The following is a 24,363-nucleotide window of genomic DNA, read 5'->3' on the forward strand; positions in this document are numbered from 1 at the left end:
AGCTCAGATGGATCACAGCCAACAAAACCAAAACCCGGGGAATGCCCAGCAGATCGATCATGGACCAACTTTGACACGCTCTCATCAAATGAAATCTCACATTGGCTCGGAAAATACGCCAAATCGCAATGCAAATTAGACATTTGCCCTACTAGTCTAATAAGATCTGCACCCAGACAATTCACAACAGACCTCACAAACCATGTAAATCACAGGCTTCAAAATGGGCTCTTTCCCATGGATAAAGGAAACATCCTACTTACTCCGCTGCCGAAAGATGCCAAGAAAAGCACAATGGACCTAAGCAACATTTATTCCACTTATAACCAAACTCATGGAGGGCATAGTGACAAAACAACTTACTGAATACTTAAATAAACACTCAGTTCTGCACGAGTCTCAATCAGGATTTCGGTCAAATCACAGCACCGAAACTGTTCTAGTGTCCGCAATGAACTCATTCAAACAAGCAATTGCAACTGGTAACAACATACTCCTCCTATAATTCGACATCTCCAGTGCCTTTGGCATGGTTGATCATGAAATACTATTACATATACTAGAATACTTCTGAGTAGGAGGCACAGTTCTCAAATGGTTCAAAGGATTCCTGACCACAAGATCATACCAAGTCACAACGAATGCAGACAGATCACCCCCATGGATACCTGAATGTGGAGTCCCCCAAGGATCCCCCCTTTCACCAACCTTATTCAACCTAATGATGATACCGTTAGCCAAACTTCTAGACAATCAAAACCTCAACCCCTACATATACGCAGATGACATCACAATTTACATTCCGTTCAAACATGACCTAAATGAAATCACCAACGAGATCAACCAAAGCCTCCAAATAATGCACACCTGGACAGATGCATTCCAACTAAAACATAATGCAGAAAAAACACAATGTCTTGTACTCAACTCACAACATAACACAAAAAACTTCTCCACCATAATCACACCATACTGTTCTCTTCCTGTCTCACAAAACTTGAAAATTCTTGGAGTTACCATTGACCGAAACCTCACTCTTGATACCTACATGAAGAACACGATGAAAAAGATGTTTTACTCCATGTGGAAATTCAAAAGAGTAAAACTTTTCTTCCCGAGATACATCTTCCGTACCCTGGTACAGTCAATGGTAATAAGTCATCTGGACTACTGCAACGCACTATACGCTGGCTGCAAAGAACAGACTATCAAAAAACTCCAAACAGCCCAGAATACTGCAGCCAGACTCATATTTGGAAAAACGAAATATGAAAGTGCAAAACCCCTAAGAGAGAAACTACACTGACTCCCACTTAAAGAACGCATTGCGTTCAAGATCTGCACGATTGTACACAAAATCATTCACGCAGAGGCCCCAAGCTTCATGCTAAACCTCATGGACCTACCCCCCAGAAATGCAACAAGATCATCCCGCAAATTTCTCAACCTACACTTCCCCAGCTGCAAAGGGCTAAAATACAAGTTGATGCATGCCACTACCTTCTCTTACATGAGCACGCAGTTATGGAATGCATTACCTACAGACCTGAAAGCAATTGACGAAACAACTATCTTTCGCAGATCTCTGAAGACATACTTCTTCAATAAGGCCTAATGAGAACCTACAACATCACTAATCCACCTCATCCAACCCACTCAGCTATGAAAGCCCACCTTCTATACCTACCCTAATTACTCCCTTCTTTCTTCCTTTACTTAATCTCTGCACATTACTAAATGTATCTGATATCCTGGAACGACAATGTTAACAAAACTATGTAAGCCACATTGAGCCTGCAAATAGGTGGGAAAATGTGGGATACAAATGCAATAAATAAATAAATAAATAAATAAATAAAATGCTGAAAACGATTTTTTGTTGTATGTGATATGAAGAGAAAATAGGAGACAAGCCAACTTGTGAATATAGCATGGTTCCAGAAGTGTTGGGGGAGATTTTAGCTAAACTGATGGTAGATGTCTTCTGTTTAGCTCGTGGTAATATTTTTTAAAACATTTACATATTTTAAATATGTTTTGGGTTTCTATAGGTCAGGTAAGTCAGAAGGACATGGGGAAACAGATGAATATTCGTTTACATTTGGATGTTATATTTAATTACATGAAATGGCAATTCTATAAGGTGGAACCTAAATTTAAGTTACTTTTGTATAAATATAAGTCACTTAGGACCTAATTCTATATATGTTGCCTAAATAATCAGCGCCAAAGGAAGTTAGGCATGGTTTACAGAATATGCCTGAATCTGTCCACATGACTAGAATTTAGGTGCAGCCAATTACGCCAAAGAAAACCTGGTATAAACAACCATGCCTAACTTTATGCACAGAGTGGGGTGTCTGGGGGCAGAGAGTGGGCATTTCTGTGCTAATCATTTAGCACTTTGGCATTGCCAGGTGCTAATTGTTTAGCATAGGATTACTGCCTACAAAATAGGTGGCGGTAAGGGCTAACACACTACTTTTTGTTAATGGCTATGCACTGAGGGCTAAAAAGTACAGAGGCAACAGCCCTCACAAACAGAACAGGTACACAATAACAGCGAAGGAGCCAAATAGACGATACTGTAATGACCAATACTTTATTGCATCCACTGACTCAACACAGGTCTGTGTTTCAACCAAAGGCCTGCATCAGGAGTCTAAAAAATGTATATACAGAAATATCAAATCAAAACTGATAAAATACATATTCAAGAATATATAAAATATTACAAAATTGAATAAAATATAGTAAATAAATATTATGATAGAAAATCAGGAAGATGGCTAATCGAAATTCAAGGAGTAAGAGCCATCAGAGAAACAAAGCAGAAAAAACAAAGTTGAAAATAGAATATAACAAACTCTATACGCATGAGAATGGATGACATGAATATTAAAAAGGTAGAATGTCAAATGATCTAGATAAATGTAAAAGAAAAACTATGTAAAATACTATTGAATATAGGCTAGTCTTATCAGAGTCATCACTTTATGCATTAATAAAGAAATATAATAGCTTTCTGCATACAAAATTATATTGATGTCATCACTTTTGTAAAAAGTAACGTTAACAGTGCACATCAAGCACAGACCAATCCAGATCAAAAGTATAGCAACTAAAGATAACGCAAACACTTGAGAAAAAAGTGTGCTACAAAAACACCAATAGTATAAATTGTAACCAACTACGTGAAACACACGTGTGAAAAAACACCAAAACAGTCACGCTATGCAAGTGTCACAAATAATATAAGTGCTGAATGATTCTACTGGCTACAATAATGTGTTGAAGAAACATGCCAACGTGGTGCTGGAGTACAGTAAATATATTAAGATCAATAAAATAAAGTACAGATATACAGAAAAGATAAGAGAAAAAAGAAAGGGAAAGACAAGGAATCTTTCAGTGCAGGGTGAACGGAACAAACATGCTGAAACCACTACTATATCACTTATAGAATACTGTGTGCCTGAAAAAATAAACAGTGATATACAAACAACCTTGCATTGTACCCATTTGTGGATATGGACTTTCCATGCAGTCAAGCAAAGAAAATAAAGGATCCATTTATAAAGGTGCGGTAACCTAAAAACGCTAGCACTCCTTTGAAAAAGGACCTCTAAGTATCTCTCGCTATCAGAGTAAAAGACGCCAGTTGAAAAGAGGCACCAATTTTAAAGGGCAAAATTGAATCATGTATTCTCACCACGTATGCAAATCTGATGACATCATAGATTACAGAAAAGAAAAAAATAACTACAATAAATCTAGAACATGAATCTAGAACATCATGACTATATAAATCATGATTAACAATAAATATAGAAACAGACTTTTCTGTTTTTCTTTGATTCAGCAGAGATAGGACATTACCTTTGTATTAATGGCTTCCCCTTTTTGGGCATCCATAAATTTACATATATATTTTATAACGTTTTATTTTTTAATTGTATTTATTTATTTATTTTTAAAATTGTTTTTCTAGTTACACTGTTCTATCCTATTTGTATTATCATGTTTTTTTTTCACCTTCATTTAGTTAACGAAACTCCAGTATATGTCATTGCAATGATAAGGGACGTTTCCTCTTTAATTGGGATATTTTTGCTCATCCATGTTGTTAGGCAAAATGATGATGACATAGATGAATCGTGGTTTCACTTCATTCGTTAGTTTTGCCAGATAAGAATGTTTTTGTTGTTTATGGGTTAGTTCCATTCCTGTTTGGTTCTGTATGGTTTTAGATATTATTTTAATGTTTTTTGTTTTATTTTTGGATTTTTTTGGCCACTCCCTCCGTTCGCACTTTGACCTTAGGAAGCAGTATATAAGATGTTAGCGCAAGCACAGTCTGTTTTCTCCAGCATTGCAGTGATGGCGAACCTTTCAAAGACCGAGTACCCAAACAGCAACCCAAAATCTAATTATTTATCGCAAAGTGCCAACAGGGCAATTTAACCTGAATAACAGGTGCCGGTACTCATTATGGGCGGGGTCACCGCATATGACTCCACCCCTATGATGGCCACATCCCTTACACCAGCCATGGCACATATAAACAGACATCACTGAAAATATTATGCTAGTGTAGGAGAAAAAAATAACATGATTTTTTTTCATTATAAATCATTTCTGTAAGCTGTTACAGCTCCAGTATACCCAGTGCAAAATAAGACAGCAGATGTAAATTCTCAAATTGGACATATTCCAAAGATTAAAATGAAAATAAAATGATTTTTTCTACCTTTGTTGTCTTGGGATTTTGTTTTTCTATTCATATTGGTCCTAGTCTCTGATTCTGCTGTTCTCTATCTGTTCTCTTAACTCCCTTTCCAGGGATTCCCTCCCTCCCAGCGGCGGGCTTCCCTCCCTCCCACCCACCCAGCACCAGGCATCCCTCCCTCCCACCAGGTATCAGGCATCCCTCCCGCCAGGCACCAGGCAGCACCCCTCCCTCCCTCCAACCAAGCACCAGGCGGCACCCTCCCACCCAGCACCAGGCATCCCTCCCTCCCACCCTCCCACCAGGCCTCCCTCCCACCAAGCACCAGGCATCAGGCCTCCCACCCAGCATCAGGCCTCCCTCCCACCCACCCAGCACCAGGCCGCCCGAGCACCAGGTCGCCCGCCCGCCCCCCCCCCCCCTCCGAGGACCAGGGCCCCCCCTCCGAAATTTAAAAGTCATACCTGGTCGGGGTAAAGGCGGCATCAGCAGTGGCAGTGAAAAGCGTGATGGCTCGGCGCGCCTTCAGCCTTCCCTTCTGTCTCTGAAGCGCTGGTCCCGCCCTCATTTCCTGTTTCCGCAAGGGCGGGACAGCGCTTGAGAGACAGAAGGGAAGGATGAAGGTGCGCCGAGCCAGCACACTTTTTACTGCCGCTGCCAACGCCACCTTAACCCCAACCAGGTATGACTTTTAAATTTCGTAAGGGGGCCCCTGGTGCTTGGAGGGAGGGAGGGCGGGCGGGCGACCTGGTGCTCGGGCAGCCTGGTGCTGGGTGGGAGGGAGGGAGGTCTGATGCAGGTATGACTTTTATTCAGAGGGGGGCTGGAACTGGCTGAGGTGACAGCACGCATGCCAACAGAGAGCCCTCTCTGGCACATGTGCCATAGGTTCGCCATCACTGGTCTAGTGGATTCCCAGTAGCTCTTGCCCTCACAGATTCCTCAGCCAAGATGGCTGCCAGGACTTCCTGCAGCAGCCTTGCAAGACTGCTACGGGAGGTCCCAAAATGGCCACTGAGACATTGGCTCTGCTCCTGGACCTCCCTGACACTGTCCAGATAGGGACAGGGTGATCTGTGGAGATTCTCGGCATCAATATGAGGATATGGCAGTTCTCTGGGTAGCAGCACCTGTTACCCATCTCCATTTATCATATATTATATTTATAAGCTTGTCCATTAAGGGCTAGATTCTGCATATGGTGCCAAAAAATCGGTGCCCAAAAATAAATAAGCACTAAGCATGCTGCAATTTGAGTGCCATTTGTAGAATAGCATTTGGCGCCAGTATTCATGCTGAATTTTGGGCATGAGGATTTACACCAAGTGAAACCTGGTGTATATCCTTGTGCCTAAATTAGGCATGGATTGGCCTTATTCTGTAACAATGCATGCAAATTCCAGGAACGCCCTTGACCTGTCCATGCCCCGCCCATGGCCATGCCCTTTTTTGGATCCACGCAGAAATATTTACACACGTATCTTTATAGAATAGCAACTATAAAGATGCATGTGTAAATTTCAATTATTGCTATTAGTGTCAATAATTGATTGTTAGCACCCAATTATTAGCAATCATTGGCTCATTAAGCAATTAAATTCTGTGTGCAAATTGGGCCTATGCAATTTTGAGCACTATAAATAGAATTAGGGGGGAAATATGTCTTCTTCAAGAGTATTAAGCATTGTTGTATGCTTAGTATCTGTTTCTCTTTCCATGCATTTGAAGTTATTTCATTTAGGCCATGTTTACAAAGACATGCTAGCGTTTTAATGCACACTAACTGTGTAGATGTACATAATGTTTCTGCAGGCATCTACCCAGTTATTGTGCGCTAAGTTTTAGTGTGAGCTAAAATTGGTAGCGCACCTTTGTAAACGGAGCAGGGTTTTTTTGTTTGTTTGTTTTCGATTTTCCTCCAATATATTTCAATTGCTCGATAACTTCACTATGTGGGCTTGATTTTATAACCGGGCATCAATGTAGAACATTAAAAAGGTGTCTATTTTTAATGCCTAATCTATAAGGGTGCCTATGTTCCTTTAATAGTGCTCAGTAGTTCCTGGGTTAAATAGCTAAGGCAGGTTGGTAAACTTGTAAATTCTCATAAAATTCTAATATGGGAATATCAAATTTTTCCAGAAAGAAAAATATAATTTCTTTAGCACACAGTTGGTATATTTATTTTTAATCCCTTTTGTTCCCACTGGTTGGGATTTTGTGATACTTCTAATGGGTCGAAGTAGTGATTTCTCTAATGCTAATGCTTGTTGTCTGTAAGTGCATCACTTGTTTGGTAAATGGATTTTTTTTCTCCCATTCCCAGTGAGTCTTTCAATATCCTTAGCAATATTTACAGTAATTGGAGTGCTACCTACATACTGTTGCTCCACTTGCTGCCATCTTTTATCTTTGATATCTCCCTGCCATTTCAGCAATGTTTTTAATTGGGCTGCTTAGATAATATTGCTGAAACTTGGTAATTCTCCAGTCTCCCTCCATTTTCCCATTGACTAGAACTTCACTGGTTAGTCTAGGAAATCTCTTCTAAATGTTTAAAATGCTTTTCTTGATACTGAACCAAAAAATCCAAAATAAGGGATGATCACAATGAAAACTTCATTCATCCAAAATAGGAGCTTCCTCAAGTTAAACAACTCTTCAAATATTAAGGAAACATTTTGGACCGCTATATGTAGAAGAGGATTCTTGGTTCTGATTTTTTTAACAAGTTCTGAAGTGCTCAAAAACATAAGCATCTAAAGTGAAAATCACATTTATCAGTACAATAATTTGAAAAATATTACTTAACTTACCTTTGAACGGTCTGGTGGTCTAGTGGATTCCCAGTAGCTCTTGCCCTCACAGGTTCCTCAGCCAAGATGGTTGCCAGGACTTGCTGCTGTAGCCTTGCAAGACTTCTGCAGGAGGTCCCAAAATGGCTATCGAGACCTCCCGCAGCAGATAGGAGTTGTAAGACCACCAGTGGTACTTCTATGTCCCTACATCATGCATCACATCATATTACTTTGTGGCGTTACATTTTGAAATGAATTCTGCTTCAGGGACTATTTATAGCTACACAGCCCATCTTAGGTGCATGGTTCATCCAGTAGCATATTCATTCACAGAACTTAGTACTACCTCTGGGATGTTGAAGCAATATGAAGCACGGGCAGCGGGGCTCATTGGATGCACCAAAAAAGCCCAATCTTTGCCCCTGCCCCAGAGCTCTCTAGTGGCTGATGTTATCTTGGGCAAAATATCAGTCAGGTCCCACCCATGTAGACCACCCCATTCTGCTGCCTATGATGTGAAATTACATGACCTGTGATGTTGGAGTGCTGAAATACTGCTACAGCTGGTGAAGTGATCTTACAACTCCTGATTGATTAAGTAATATTTTGAGACAATTCCTTTTTGAATTTAGATTGTTGTGTTTCTGAACACTGCAGAAGTAAAAAAAAAAATCAGGACCTATGATTATAATTACAGAGGAGGGAATGGGTTATGTTGATCCTCGTTTACATATGCATGAATGATCCAAACTTTCTCTTTATACTGTTTCATGTCTATCTGGCATTCTTCTCATGTTACAATCTCTGCTGCTCAGTAGCAGGGTTATGGATAAGGTTTTGCTCTTAATAAACTATTCTAAAATATCTATCCTCACCATATGATTTAATTTTTACAGTTATCTTGGCTCTCTACTTTCCAAGAAAGGACTATTTTGGAAATGTCTACCTGTATCAGCCAGCAGGCACACCTCTATTATACATCCATACCCTACCAGATATACAAGGGGAGGTGGCCCACTTTCATCTGTGCCATAATGTCTTTAGCCATCATTTGGGTCCTGACAATCCCTGGTTTCAAATAGAAGAAAAAACAGGAGTCCTCTACCTCAACAGGAGCCTGGATACAAATGAGTTCAGTCTTATCAGTAAGTACAAATACGGATAATCCTATTTCATTCCATTGTGTTCCAACTAGTTATTATAATGAACATTTCATGACAGAAATTTATATTGAAATTGCATATGCATATTTATATTGAGTTTTATCCCATCAGGGAATATTATAAAAATGTGAAAATTTAACATTTCAAATTATTTTGACTGTGTAACTACGAGGTTAGTTTTCAAAAGATTTCACTTACTGACCAGCTTATTTTCGAAAGAGATCGCCAGCCATCTTCCAACACAAATCGGGAGATGGCCAGCGATCTCCTGAACCCGGCCATATCTGTATAATCAAAAACCGATTTTGGCCGACTTCAACTGCTTTCCGTTGCGGAGCCGGCCAAACTTCAAGGGGGCGTTTTGGCAGGGTACAGAAGGCAGGACAGGGGCGGGACGGGGGCCTGGTTACGAGATGGCCGGCTTCACCCGATAATGGAAAAAAGATGGTCGGCTCTGACGAGCATTTCGCCGGCTTCACTTGGTCCATTTATTTTTAGGACCAAGCCTCAAAAAAGTGCCCCAATTGACCAGATGACCACCGGAGGGAATCGGGGATCACCTCCCCTTACTCCCCCAGTGGTCACCAACCCCCTCCCACCCAAAAAAAACAAATTAAATATTTTTTTGGCAAGCCTCTATGCCAGCCTCAAATGTCATACCCAGCTCCCTGACAGCAGTATGCAGATCCCTGGAGCAGTTTTTAGTGGGTACAGTGCACTTCAGGCAGGTGGACCCAGGCCCATCCCCCCTACCTGTTACACATGTGGTGCTAAATGGGAGCCCTCCAACCCCCCCCCCAAAACCCACTGTACCCACATGTAGATGCCCCCCTTCACCCTTAGGGCTATGGTAGTGGTGTAGAGTTGTGAGGAGTGGGTTTTGGGGGGATTTGGGGGGCTCAGCACCCAAGGTAAGGGAGCTATGTACCTGGGATCAATTTTTGAAGTCCACTGCAGTGCCCCCTAGGGTGCCTGGTTGGTGTCCTGGCATGTCAGGGGGACCAGTGCACTACAAATGCTGGCTCCTCCCACGACCAAATACCTTGCATTTCACCAGGTTTGAGATGGCCGGGCCCAGTTTCCATTATGGCCGAAAACCGAAGCCGGCCATATCTAAATCCGGCGAACTCTAAACCTGGCAATCTCAACATTTGACCTAAATGTTGAGATTTTGCCGGCCCCAACCATATTATCGAAAGAAAAGATGACCGGCCATCTTTTTCGATAATACGGTTGGCTCCACCCCTTTGCGGAGCCGGCCCCGAAGGTGGCCAGCCATATAGATGGCCGACGCCATTCGATTATGCCCCTCCACGGCAGTTAGCATGTTAAATCTGTCCAGTTAAAAATCTCTAACACCTGATGATTTAAATTTTTCTGTACAGAACCACTCTGTGCACAGATTTAGCAGGTTAAAATAGCTAGTTGCAAAGATATTTGATGCTAAATATGGCTGGATAACTTTAAGAACTGCAAAAGCAGGTCTAAAGCCAGGAATCTCTCTCTCTCTGTACATATACCCCTATTTACTAAGCCATGCGTTAATGCCAACACAGCCCATTCAAAGCGAATGGGCTGTGTCAGCATTCAGCACTTAGTAAACAGGAGGAATAGATAGATAGATATAGATATAGTTATAGATATAGATAGGCATAAATAGATTGATATAGATAGACAGATATACAGTAGATACAGATATTTATATAGAGATATATACAGTAGATTTGGGGGGGGGCATAATCGAACGCGAACGCCTATCTCCATGGGCGTCTATGTCTGAAAATGGGTACGCGAAGAGGCGGGACAGTGCGTATTTTTGAAAAAATGGACGTTTTTCAGCTCAAAAACGTCCTAATCCAAGCCATTTGGTCATGGGAGGGGCCACGATTCGTAGTACACTCGCCCCCCCCTGACATGCCAGTACACCAACTGGGCACCCTAGAGGTCAGTGCGGTGGACTTCAGACAATGCTCCCACATGCATAGCTCCCTTACCACGGGTGCTGAGCCCCCAACCCCCCTCTCCCAAAACCCACTACCCAAAAATGTACAACACTACCATAGCTCTTAGGGGTGAAGGGGACATCTACATGTGGGTACAGTGGGTTTTGCAGACCTCCCATTTACCAGCACAAGTGTTACAGGTAGGGGGGATGGGCCTGGGTCCACCTGGCTGAAGTGCACTGCGGTACCCACTAAAAGTGCTCGAGGGACCTGCATACACGCAGACCTCTAGGACTTGTTGCTGCTATATAACATTGGCACACCAGTTGACACCTGAAGACTAATCTCTCCGAAAACGTCCTTTATTGGAATAAGCACGCTTACTCACAGTTAACTGCAGATCAGAGATTGTGCCCCACTGGCAACGAGTCTCCCTGGTACTGAGATGAGCAGTAGGTCAGAGCTGGCAGAATGCTGTACAATGCCCTCTTTCAGCCACATTCAAGGTAACTAAGTTCTGTAACGTGGCCAACACGTGAAAGGGATCTAAAACTGGCTTACAAAAATGGCCACTACCTCATGGACTACCGGAAACAAAACAGGGCACACTCTGACCCAGTAGGCAGGGGGAAAAGCACCATGGGAGTAGAGCGTACCAACTACCAACATCATGAGCATTTGCCACAAGCTAGTGGAATCACGGAGCCCAATACCCTACACCCACCACAATGCATTGCTGATGTGACTCTGCAGTGCGCATAACAGAAAAGGTGTCACACTCACCCGAGAGCCACATCAGAACCAGGGAAAGGCTGTCACAGGATAGAACACATTCTGCTGTCATGGAGGTGGGTACGGCATTTGAGGCTGGCATAGAGGCTGGAAAAAAAGTTTGTAAAGTGGGTTTTTTTTGGTGGGAGGGGGTTAGTGACCACTGAGGGAGTCCGGGGAGGTCATCCCCAATTCCCTCCAGTGGTCATCTGGTCAGTTGGGGCACTTTTTTGGGACCTGTTCGTGAAAAAAAGGGTCCAAAAAAAAGTGACCCAAAATTGCGGTAAAAACGCCTTGTTTTTCGATTATCAGCTAAAGACGCCCATCTCTCCTCGGCCAATAACCACGCCCCAGTTCCGCCTTCACCACGCCTCCAACACGCCCCCGTCAACTTTACCCGTTTCCGCGACGGATTGCAGTTGGAAACGCCCAAAATCGGCTTTCGATTATACCGATTTGGGCGCCCACGGGAGAAAGATGGCCCATCTCCTGATTTGGGTCGCAATATAGGCGTTTTTCTCTTTCGATTATAAGCTGGATAGTGTGACATATAATGATTTTATTTTATTTTTATTTTTGTTACACTTGTACCCCGCGCTTTCCCACTCATGGCAGGCTCAATGCGGTTTACATGGGGCAACGGAGGGTTAAGTGACTTGCCCAGAGTAACAAGGAGCTGCCTGTGCCTGAAGTGGGAATGCTGGTCCAAACCCTCAATCTGCATCTCACTCTGTTCTCATCTTGTTAATAGAGAAGGTGTCATGTCTGATTTCTGTCCCAAACCCTTCAGCACCATATTTAAAAAAAATCTGGCTAACCTCAGCACCTTCCCAAGTTCTTTTGGCCAAGTACAACCCCTGTTGACTGTGAGGCTCTTCACAGGCTGCTTTGTTGCTTGAGCTGCTACAGAATGTCACCACTTAAGGACTTCAGAAAATCTGTTAAGAGTCTTTTATTGTGTCAGGCTTTGATTTCTGCCTGTTTTAACAATAAATATTTACTTTTCTTCTGGGGTCTTCTTTTGAATAGTTTGAGAACCCCTTGAGGGGTACTTTTGATATGATGTCTAAATTCGATTTTGGACATTTTGCAAAAAAAAAAAATCCAAAATCCAGTAGTGAACATGGCATTTTTCAAACTAGAAAAACATCCAACTTTTTGTTTTGAAGATGACAATTTACTAGACATTTTTGTGCTCAGTGCTTCTATCTTTTAGAACCGTTTTTGAAAACAAACAAACAAAAAAATACCCTGCAATGGAAAAATGCACAAAAAACAAGACATTGGGATATATGGGGGGAGGGGCCAGCATTCCTAGTAGACTGGCCACACAGACATCCCAGCAGAGCACTGGGGCACCCTAGGGGGCGTTGCAGTGGACTTCACGCAAAAGGTCCCAGGTACACATCTGAACATTACCCCCTTATATTGTGTGCTGAGTCCTTCAAAACTCACCAGAAATATTGTACCCAACTGTGCCATTTTGCCTGCAGGTGTTACCTCCTATGTGAGTACAGTAGGTTTTTGGTGGATTTTGGAGAGATCACACATTCTACCACAAGTGTACCAGTTAAAGTGGGATATGGGTCTGGGTCTCCTGCACCGCACCAACCACTAGGCTACTCCAGGGACCTGCTTGCTGCTCTAATAGGACTGGCCATAACATCTGAAGCTGTCATAGAGGCTGGTATGTACTGTTTCTTTCACAGATTTTAGGGGGGGGGGGGGGTCATATCATTTTGGGCACCTTTTGGTCAAAAAAGATATAGTGGAATTAGAAAAGGTACAGAGAAGGGTGACAAAAATGATAAAGGGGATGGGATGACTTCCCTATGAGGAAAGGCTGAAGAATCTAGGGCTCTTCAGCTTGGAGAACAGACGGCTGAGAGGAGATATGATAGAGGTCTATAAAATAATGAGTGGAGTGGAACGGGTAGACGTGAATCATTTGTTTTTCCAAAAATGCTAGAACTAGGGGGCATGTGATGAAGCTACAATGTAGTAAATTTAATACGAATCGGAGAAACATTTTCTTCGCACTCTGGAATTTGTTGCCAGAGAATGTGGTAAAGGCGGTTAGCTTAGCGGGGTTTTAAAAGGGTTCAAACGGCTTCTTAAAGGAAAAGTTCATAGACCATTATTAAATTGACTTGGGAAAATCCACTGCTTATTTCTGGGGTAAGCATCATAAAATGTATTGAGCTTTTCTGGGATCTTGCCAGGTATTTGTGACCTGGATTGGTCACTGTTGGAAACAGGATACTGGGCTTGATGGACATTTGGTCTGTCCCAGTATGGCAATACTTATGAACTTATGCAGTTGTGATTGAAACAGGTCTAGCCAAAACCACCTTAATTTTGGCCCTAGATGTTTACATTTTGTTCCAATATTGCAGAAAAACATCTATCTTTTGGTGCTATCCGTGTCCCGCCCAACCTATGCCCCCAACAGGTGTTGTCAAAAATTGCAATGTGGACGTTTTTGAGAGAAAAACGTTCTCCTGTGACCTTATGATGTTTTTTTGGACAACTTTTTGTTTTGAAAATAAGCCCCCTTATGTGTAGCCTTAGAAGTGATTTAGGTGGTCACCTTAGGTGGAGTTATAGTCTCAGTTGTTGAATATTGTGGCTGAAATGTGGGCATGTGGACATTAAAATCAGATTCACCGTTTCCATTTTTACTTATGGTTACTTTTAATTAAACTGAGGCTTAAATCACCAGATACTGGCCTTTGTGTGTTGCTCTGTGGTCTGTGCTAAACAAATAATTATATAGGGTTTTAATCTTACTGAGTGGATCGGAAAGGGAAATTCAGTGCCACTGAATATCCTTTGACTGCTGCAGCATTCCAGGGTTAGTCCAAGGGAAGTGCAGTCTGGATGAAGCTGGGAGTTATACTGGCCTTGGCAAAATGCCGTGCTGAGCAAGTAGGACTATTTAAAGAGCAGACCTAACTTTGCCCGTTTAGATATGTGGGTACAGTGCTGAATATCAGACAAACCTGCTTTCTGGCACTGCCATAGACCCAGATTTTCAGTGCTGTGCCCAGCTATGGCCTGGCACTGGATATCCATATCTGTTTTAACTGGTGGTAGTCAGTGTTAAAAAAAAAATACTGGCCACCACCAGCTGAATATTGACCCGGTAAAAGTTTACTTTCATATCTTAGGGGAATCGAGGTTTTTGGGTTGTTGTCCCTTCATTTGGATGGCTGGTTTAAAAGTAAAGTTATAGCTGTGTCACTCAGAATTGCAGGAGCCTGTATCAACGGGATGCTTTCATGCATCCTATAGGTAGTTAAGCTATTATATTGACAAGACATCCATATGTATTTGCTAACACAAATATAATGGTGAAATTAATCAAAAGCAAATATCAAAATTAACTATTTGAATGTTAACTATTAATTCACTAATGTTTTTTGAAGTTAGCAGAGGCCCATGCTACCTGAGAGGACACAGTGAAGTGTATATAAGAGTCTGACTATAATGGCTGCAGTTTATCTTTATAAATTCACTACTCATGAAGGGGTCCTTTTACAAAGGCATCCTGAAAAATGGCTTGCGGTAGTGTAGGCACGGGTTTTGGGCACGGGTCGATCCATTTTTCAGCGCTCCTGTAAAAAAGGCCTTTTTAAAATTTTTGACGAAAATGGACGCACAGCATAATGAAAATTGCCGCACATCCATTTTGGGTCTTAGACCTCGTGGTAAAGACTCACATGGTAACTCGGCGGTAATGACCTAAGCATGTCAAATGCTACTTGGTGCACATCCAAAAATAAAAAATATTTTCCAGATGCACGTATCGGACGCGCTCCAAAAATGAAATTACCGCAAGAGCCATGTGGTAGCTGGGCAGTAACTCCATTTTGGCGCACGTTGGGCACACGTAGACGCTTACGCGGCTTAGTAAAAGGACCCCTAAATAATGTTTCCAACACTTTGTCAAAATCTTCTGGACAATTGGAAGGCAATTGCTTTTTGTAAACCATGCATACTTGTTTCTTTTTATAGCTAGAGGAAGCACGGTAGCCTTTCCCAAAGTGCATCTTAGAGTCTCGGTTTCACACCAGCTGTTGCGTGAGAAGGAGTGCGACCCTTTGGCTATAGTGCATCTCACCATCCTTAATGCCACCGTGCCAACTTGTTCCTCTCTGAAGCCACAGGAACTTTGCTTTATGGAAAAGAACTTGATATTTAGTATCAAGGAAAATAAACCATCTAGTATGTTCTATCAGTTCCATTTACTTCCTGTTCAGAAGCAGTGCCAGAACGTCAGTATTTCCTACAAGTTAATGACAGGTAAAGATCTTATTCTTAATTGTAATGCGACAGACTTAAACTGTTCATTTGGTTTATAGTATCTGCACTGTACATTTTCTGATAGCTAGTAAAGTCTACTTATGTAAGTCTCACAGAAAGATAAAAGCTATGGCTCCAACATTCCAAAGTGCTTTTCCATATACCAGCAGTCTCTATTCCCCTCATTCTAAATTTGCATGCTGATTACAGATGTAAATTTATGGAATTCTAGCACTTAAATAGGTAACTGTAACCTTATATGCATAAGTGATTGCGCTGCTCTAAGCGCTATTCTATAAGTGACAGGAGCCACTCACTTAGCCATACCTGGCTTTGTAAAAGGGCCCCTAACGTGGGCCTACCTTGCACTAAAAGAACACTACCATGGGACAGTTTTTTTTTTTCGCTTAGGAAGTGCTAATGCCACACTGGAAAATATATATTTTTTCCAGTATGGGAGTTGTGCCCATGAGCGAAATGTAGGTGTGCCTGCACTAATCGGGTAGTGTGGGTACATTACCTGATTAGCACAGTAGTAGCGCAAGAGGCCTTACCGTCTCCTAAATAGATGCCCTTAAGGGCTACCGCGGTAATGGCCAGGCGCTAATGGGGAAATTAGCACATGGCTATTAAAAAAAAAAGTGGCTATTTTACTGGCATGCTAAAGGTGGCCACAGCATGTGGTAAACCCTTTTACTGCACCTTAGTAAAAGGACCCCTTAGTGTAAAATGTAAGGGGGTATTCACAAGGGAGAAGGCCTGGGCAGGGCCAGCATTTACACATGTAACTTATAGAATTCTGTAAGTGACATACCAAGGGGCCCTTTTACTCAGTTGCGTAAGGGCCTACATGCATACAAAGCACGTCAGATCAGCACTACCACCCAGCTAGCATGTGAGACGGATGGTAATTCTGAATTTGGCGCATGCCAAATCCCATGATAGAAAATAATTTTCTATCTTCTACCGTGAGCTGCTTACCCAGTGGTAAACAGCAGTTGGTGCATGCTGTATACGTAAAACATGTGTAGCGTGTAAGACCTTACTTCTAGGTCAATGGGTGGCGGTAAGGTCTCAGGCCAAAAATGGATGCGCACTGTTTCAATTTTAGCGCATGTATATTTTGAAACCCCTTAAAAAAGGCCCCTTTTCCTAGACGCAGTAAAAACGTGACCCAGCGTGCACCCAAAAGATGTGCTCACATTACCGCAGGACACCTTTTACTGCGGCTTAATAAAAGGACCAAGGAAGTAATTTTGTACAGGTCACCTAAAGTTAGGCACCTAAAAAATGTCCACTAGGCATGAATTCTATAACGCCAATTATGCACATAATAGAATACTAGTGTAAATCTACATTTACACGTTTAACTTTAGGGGTGACCACTTATGCCATGTCAAAGGCTGGTGTAAATGCCTGGGCCTAAATGTTGTCAGTTACACACAGAACTGACCGTATTCTGTAACCTTAGTGCATAAGTGCTGGGCATGCCCTGACTCACCCATGTCCCTCCCATATCTGCACTCCCCTAGCAGTTACATGCTAAAGGAATGATGCATTAAGGACTAGATTCATTAAATGGCATTATTTATTTATTTTATTTATTTATTACATTTGTATCCCACATTTTCCCGCATAGCAGTAGGCTCAATGTGGCTTACAGGTTCCAGAGAGGAGAGTACCAACTCCAGGAATATATACAGAGTGGAAAATACAGTAACAGTAGGTGCAAGGAAGCTGATAAGGTTCCGGAAAAGAGAATACAACTCTGGGACGACTATATAGTAGCATATACAGAGAAGTAATTAAAAAAACAGCACCGAAAAAAATCTGTGTGGAGCGGTATTCTATAAATGGTGCTCTCAGTTGCGCACCGATTACTGTGCCAAACGTTGGGAGTGAGAGTTTCCACCAGCTGAAACCTGGTGTAAATTCTGGTGCATAAGTTAGGCGCGGATCCCTAGCAATTAGTATACTGCGAACATCTTTAGTGAACGCTCCTGATTTGCCCATGCCCTTCCCATGGCCACGCCCCCTCAAAGGTTGTATGTGATAAGATTTGTATGTGGATCTTTATAGAATAGCTCCTACCAAGATGCGTACACAAATCCAAATTGTTGCCAATTAACTCCACTAATTGTTAGCACCCAATGATTGGTGCTAATTGGCTCATTAGCCAATTTAGTTGCATGCATATCTCAAGATAGCGTGCAGTTTTGCGCATATATATGTGCACCATTTATAGAATTTGAGGGTAAGGTTATAGAATTACAATTAATTGTAGTTATGCACATAGCTGCAAATTAGTGCCAATTAGCAGCTAATTTATTAATTCAGTTATGTGCATAACTGTCACTAATCTGTAACATACATGTGCAGTTTTATGCACTAAGCCTAAAATTGTGCATAGAAGGTTACAGAATGAGGGGGTAAATAGCTACATTTGGGTGCACCCTGCTATTGACATGGTATAAATGGGTACATCTAAATGTAGGCATGTTGATGCAGATTTACTCTGGTATTCTACAATGGAATCTTGGCACCCAGGTTCCATTATAGAACTAACACTCAGAATGCAGCATCTACAGTATGTCTCCCGTGCACCGGGAGCTACTTTTTCTTGACATTTCCATGCAAATGTAGTCTTTCTTTTCAAGGAAAAGGGTTTGTTTTTTTGGGATACTTTGCAATTAGAGCAGTATTTAAAAGGTAATGAGAAACTGCTATTTTTAGGGTTTAATTTGAGTACTAGATAAATAATCAGCGTCATATTAGTTAGCAGTGCCTAACTTGTTGTATATTTAAAATGGTTTAGCAACCTCCCCTTGATGTGGGCTTGTTGGTTTTCTTATGATATGGAAGATGTTTGTTTAAGTATATTCTTTTGATTCTGTTTTCTTATTTGGAAATTGTACTTTTATCAGTCCACTTCATCGGTCTAGTATCATAGCTCTTGAACATATTTTATTACTTGCACTTCTTAGAGAAAAAATTATTTTTAGAAAACATTTAGCTTATCTTGTTAAAATTCCACTTGACTAGAGGGAACTCTAGCCAACATGTTTCGCCTACCAGCTTTTTCAAAGCTCTCCCCTGCAACAAAGTATAACTTCCTTCAATATAGTAACACCCAATTTAATCACCTAGACAAAACTTAGAAAATATTAAATTCTTACCAGTGACGCCAAACACCACTTAGTAGGTACACCTACTAGGGAGTAGCCTAGTGGTTAGTGCAGTGGACTTTGATCCTGGGGAACTGAGTTCGATTCCCACTGCAGCTCCTTGTGACACTGGGCAAGTCATTTAGCCCTCCATTTCCCCTGGTACAAAATAAGTACCTGAATATATGTAAACTGCTTTGAATGTAGCTGCAAAAACCTCAGAAAGGCGGTATATCAAGTCCCATTTCCCTTTCCCTTCCTGGAACAATATAGCATCCGCTCACTCCATAACCATTTACCTACTTCCTACATTATCTGTCACCCAGTCACACCATATCTTGATTAAAGCAGTGATGTCCACTCAATCTCAACATTCAAGCTCCGGGGAACCACAGCATTTAACTGTAAATCCAGTAATGTTAGGTGTGGTTTATAGAATACGCCTAGCACCCATCCCTGCAACTAAAATGTAGATGCTTTGATTTATTCAACTAAAACCTGGTATAAATGCCCACGTCTGACTTAGGTGGAGATCAGGTGTATTCTATAACACAGCGTCTTAATTTTAGGAAAAGCCATGACATGGCCATGCTCCCTTTTGAGATCCACATGGTAGAATTTGCGTGCATTACTATATAGAATACGCTTAGCAAGTAATGCATGTAAATTCTAATTATTGCCATTTAGTGACATTAATTGCTTGCTAATGTCCAATTCTCAGTGCTGATTAGCTCATTACTTAATCAAGTTATGCATGCAATTCAGCCACATGACCAAAATTGCTTGTATAACTTTAATCACCATATACAGGATCCAGTGGACAGTGCATTCATATCATCACATGCTCTCTTTTGTGTGAATATCGATGAATTCCAGTGAATAGTGTTCATTCCAATATTAATGTCCCAAAAAAGAAGACATATGCAAATATTTGATTGTGAATTCCAACTCACGCATAAGAAAGAGCATGCGATGGCGTGAATGCTTTATAGGTCTAACTACTAGTTAAGGGTTTTCCTTTGGAGTGGCTTAATGATCATTTATTATTTGTTTTCATTATGCTGATGCTTTCTTACACTTTAAAATCTAAGATATGATTCAAAATTCAGAAGTTTGCCATGTAAATTTTAAAATGTATTGTTTGTAAGGGTATCGTGCTGTTTCCCTTTTGTGAGAGTGGTGGTTATTTTGGCCCCTTTGTTTGTGTATATGGATAATGTCACTGAAAATTTTTATTGACTGTCCCAGTATGATCTAAAGCAAGGGCAGAGAATTGATCTCCCGCCCAAGACCAAGCAGGCAATGTTCAACTATCCGTATAACTATATGTATACATTTAGACCAGCAAAAATGTGGGCTGCCGCAGGTAGTGGCACTAAATATAGGTAAAATATGTAAATGCCTTGGTCGGCATTTAAACAAAAGGCTGACTATGATTTCACTGTATATCAATCACTGATTAATATACAGTATACATAAGTGGTTATCAAACTTTCCATTAAAAGTTGACTGAGTCGAAATTTTAGGTTATGCCATTGAATGAGGCAGCAACATGGGATACGCTCACAGAAATGCAGTTTAAATGATCACCGCAGCAATTAATGTACTTGTGTTATGGTTAAATATGTAATGGAGCAAGCTAGTCTGTCATATTTGGACTAGGTGTTATTCCATCTTGTACTTATAACAATTGTTTTTATTTCGATATATTTTAGATTGTCTTATCTTGTATTGTCTTATTATTATGTATGTTATATTGTAACCTGCTGCGATATTTGGAAATTGTGGGCTATAAATATTTTTAAAAGAAGGAAAAGAAGAGGAAGACGAATAACAGGATTATAATCATCCTTGATGTCTCCATTCAGCCCCATGGTGGGGTAAAATTGAATTTGTTAAAATGATGCTAACACACAGAATAAACTGTATATTGTTGATGCATGGCTTCAGTCCTAGGGAATTTGGGGGGTCTTTTACTAATGATGCTAACACACAGAATAAACTGTATATTGTTGATGCATGGCTTCAGTCCTAGGGAATTTGGCGGGTCTTTTACTAAAGCTTAGCTTGAGTTATCTGCAGTAGGGCCCACTTTATTCCTATGGGCCCTACTGCAGTTAACTCGAACTAAGCTTTAGTAAAAGACCCCCCCTTTATTCCCAATTAGATAAGAAGTTACTTAGATTTTATGGAATGGTAAGAAAGTCATGGATCACTTTTTATTTTATTTATTTATTTATTGGGAACCGTCTTTATGAAGAGATTCACCCAAGGCAGTGTACAGTAGGTACAGTTTAACATCAAACTTGCAGTTTTGTTAACAGCATAACAATAGTAAAATGAATACGTATAAACAAATACAATGAAAGAGGACAACTTAAAAACCGCAAATTGAAACCTAATAGTAGGACTACTATTAAACAGGATCAATAACATTTAACAGCACTGAAATTCAAATAACAGAGATATAATATGATGTAAGCATAATAGTGATTAAATATCTAATAAGCACACAATTAGAACATTCAAATAACATTGCTATGATACTAATGCTTTTCTACAGCACAGCTTACCATATAGCTGAGGGGCCCTGATTTGTGGCACAGAGTCGGTTGGGATAAATAAATGGGTGGCTAAACTAAAGGCAAGTTCTTTGTACAGTTAATCAAGATATAAGGAACTGGTCTATGTTACACTGTGTGTAGCAAGCTTTAAAAACACTTAATACATTTAGGGAAAGGGAAAGTCAATTCCCTTTGGCATGATACGGACCCTACTGAGTAGCTGCTGATACTCTGATATCTCATAAGCCATGTGATTTAGAGTGGAGAAAGAGTTAATGATCCACTTCCCCTACAGTTTCTGCCAATGTTCATAATCCCAGAGGCACTCCAGACCCATGGCATTATGAAAGATATCTGGTTGACTCTTCTTGAGCTGGATAAGGGTGCGGAAAATCAAAGTTAGGATTCAAGATTTACATCTATCTGGTATAACCCTAAACATAAAATAAGGTGACACTTTGTATCCTGACTGACTTGGCAAGCTGCTGGTATTTGGGCACTGGGACAACTGGTGGAAAACAATAAACTTAACTTTTGAGTTGTGGAAGTATTCTGTTCCATGCACTCAGAAATATCATTGGTTGCAACTGCCCCTTGCTTTAAGTCATAGTGCTGTCAGGTACAGAGCACTTCAGAGTGATACATCCTTGTGAATTTGGAGTGGACTAACAATAGGTTTTTGAAGGTAGTAGCATTTCCAGTAAAAGTGAGGTTAGGGAAGATGTGAGAAACAGATCTAATATAGCTTGACCATATTTGGGGGGAAAGGTGAACAGACCAGCTTTATCAAGCAGCTTAGCACAATCCCTCTCCTACATGGCACACAAACGTTTTGGAGCCCATGGAGAAAATGGAAGGCAGGCAAGGTGATATATAATCTCTGTTGACATTATGAACAGGAAGTTGGAACACTGACTCATACTGTATAAGTGCCCTGTTATTCAGTGCTTCTGACAAAAGATATGTGTAATGTTCAGATTGCTCTATTCAGTAGGAATTGTTGATTCACACTCAGCATACCCTAATTTACTTTTGTCTGATTTGCAAACGTGTTTACTGGATATTTTAGTTCCACTATCCATAAACTATTATACTGGCACATTGGAAGAATGTGATCTTAATTTTATATTTTGGTGGAACCTATATGTTAACATATAAATACAAATTAAAAACTGCAAAAAAATATGTAATACTAGCAGAGCTCTAAGGTTGGTATAGCTGTTAGCACCTAAATATAAGGCACACCAATCCTGGATTATACTAGTATTCTATAATGCAGGGGTGGGCAACCACCATCCTCAAGGGCCACAACCCAGTCATATACTGCTTCCATTGTCTGCAAATAGATCTCATACATATTCATTGTGGAAATCTTGAAAACCTGACTGGGTTGTGGCCCTCGAGGATTGTGGTTGCCCACCCCTGCTATAATGGAATGCGAATAATTGCTCCCTGAAATGCATCATGGTGCCTACAAGAGGTGCTCATTTATAGAATTCCCACATTTTATCTGTTATCTTCAGACTCCAGTTGTGTCCTTACTGAGGATGACACTGTCGATAAATTCAGATCGGCCACAAACAGAAGGAAATTTTTTCCACCGAAGGAAAAGCACCAAGCAGAAACAAGTAGAGCAATGAAACCTCTCGCAGAACTTTTTATTAAATGCTTTTTTGAACACCATCTGCGAGAGGTTTCATTGCTCTACTTGTTTCAGCTTGATAAATTCAAATCACCTGGATCGAACCCAGGTCCAAGGACTGACTTCAGGTTCTTGCAGTTCATGAAGTAAGATTCTGCTCAGAACAGTAACCTAAAAGATTTGGTTTCAACCAAAAACACCTACTAGTATTTTATTTGTGTTGAAGGTATTGTCTTTCTTTTGAAGAGTTTCCATTTGTCTATAATGAGGACACCATGGAAGTTACCGTTTCTCAATCTTTGGATCGGGAGCAAAGAGAAGAGTACTGGATGATAGTGAAGTGTACAGTGAGAGAAGGGTCTATGGAAACTGAGGTGGAGCAGACCTTTGTGGTGAATGTGTATGATGAAGATGACACTGCCCCCTTTCTTCCAAATGGCACTGACACCGCTGAAGCCATTGTGGAGTTCAAGAGGAAAGAGGTAGAGTGGCTGTCAGTATATGCAACAGGACAGTGAAAAGCTGTGTCTGTTTTGAACTAGTGTAAGTTTCCACTGAACAACAACATTTGTTTGTACTTGTAACATTTTCAAGTACTCTTATTTTGCTCTAGGCGCTCGATATTCAAAGCAAGTTAAGCATTTGTTGGCAGCCAGCAAATACATAATTCACTTATCTAGATATTTTCAGCTTAAATTCAGACAAAATCAGACCATTTAAATTGTTAAGTGATCAGATTTTATTCAGATAAGGAGCCAGGTTTGTGGAGGTGAGTTTGGCAACTATCTATTTAATAGTGATATTTGACCACTGGACAGATGATTTATTTATGTACATTAATTAGTTTGTTTTGGCCAATTTACAAACCAAAAAAACCTGGCAGAAACAATTCTATGCCATTCACAATAGTGCTTATTTTAGAAGCCTTGTTCGTGTTTTGGATTCTTCAAATTGGCATTTAGACATCCATACTGCACGGACATCCAATTGCCAATTTTATAAAGACAGGATAGGGACATTTGATACTGCTGTACATCCATAGGGTAAGGGGGTGTGGTCTGGGCATGTTTGGGATGGGACAGGTAGGCTTAAAACACAGTTTTTTAAAGATCCAACAAAAGAATTGTAAAGAAATGTGAATGTTCATAGAAATGCTGTCCACTGGATCGTAGTGTTCAGCCCCTGTGGTTTAATAGTATGGATCCATCAATTGAATACTATTGAACCACAGGGACTGAACACTACGATCCAGTGGACAGCATTTCTATGAACATTCACATTTCT

The 24,363-nt window shown here is 40.9% G+C and overlaps 1 protein-coding gene across 1 annotated transcript in view; it reads left to right on the forward strand.

Moving 5' to 3' along the window:
* Positions 1-1,931: 1,931 nt before the first annotated feature.
* RET (ret proto-oncogene) overlaps positions 1,932-24,363 on the forward strand; it is a 157,425-nt gene continuing 134,993 nt past the window's right edge. The window contains exons 1-4 of the mRNA XM_030204979.1: positions 1,932-1,998; positions 8,424-8,672; positions 15,422-15,709; positions 23,326-23,561. Of these exons, the coding sequence (XP_030060839.1) occupies positions 1,932-1,998; positions 8,424-8,672; positions 15,422-15,709; positions 23,326-23,561 (840 nt within the window). The remainder of the gene's footprint in view (positions 1,999-8,423; positions 8,673-15,421; positions 15,710-23,325; positions 23,562-24,363) is intronic.

Source organism: Microcaecilia unicolor, chromosome 5, assembly GCF_901765095.1.
Source record: "Microcaecilia unicolor chromosome 5, aMicUni1.1, whole genome shotgun sequence".
In the NCBI taxonomy this organism is placed as follows: Eukaryota; Metazoa; Chordata; class Amphibia; order Gymnophiona; family Siphonopidae; genus Microcaecilia; species Microcaecilia unicolor.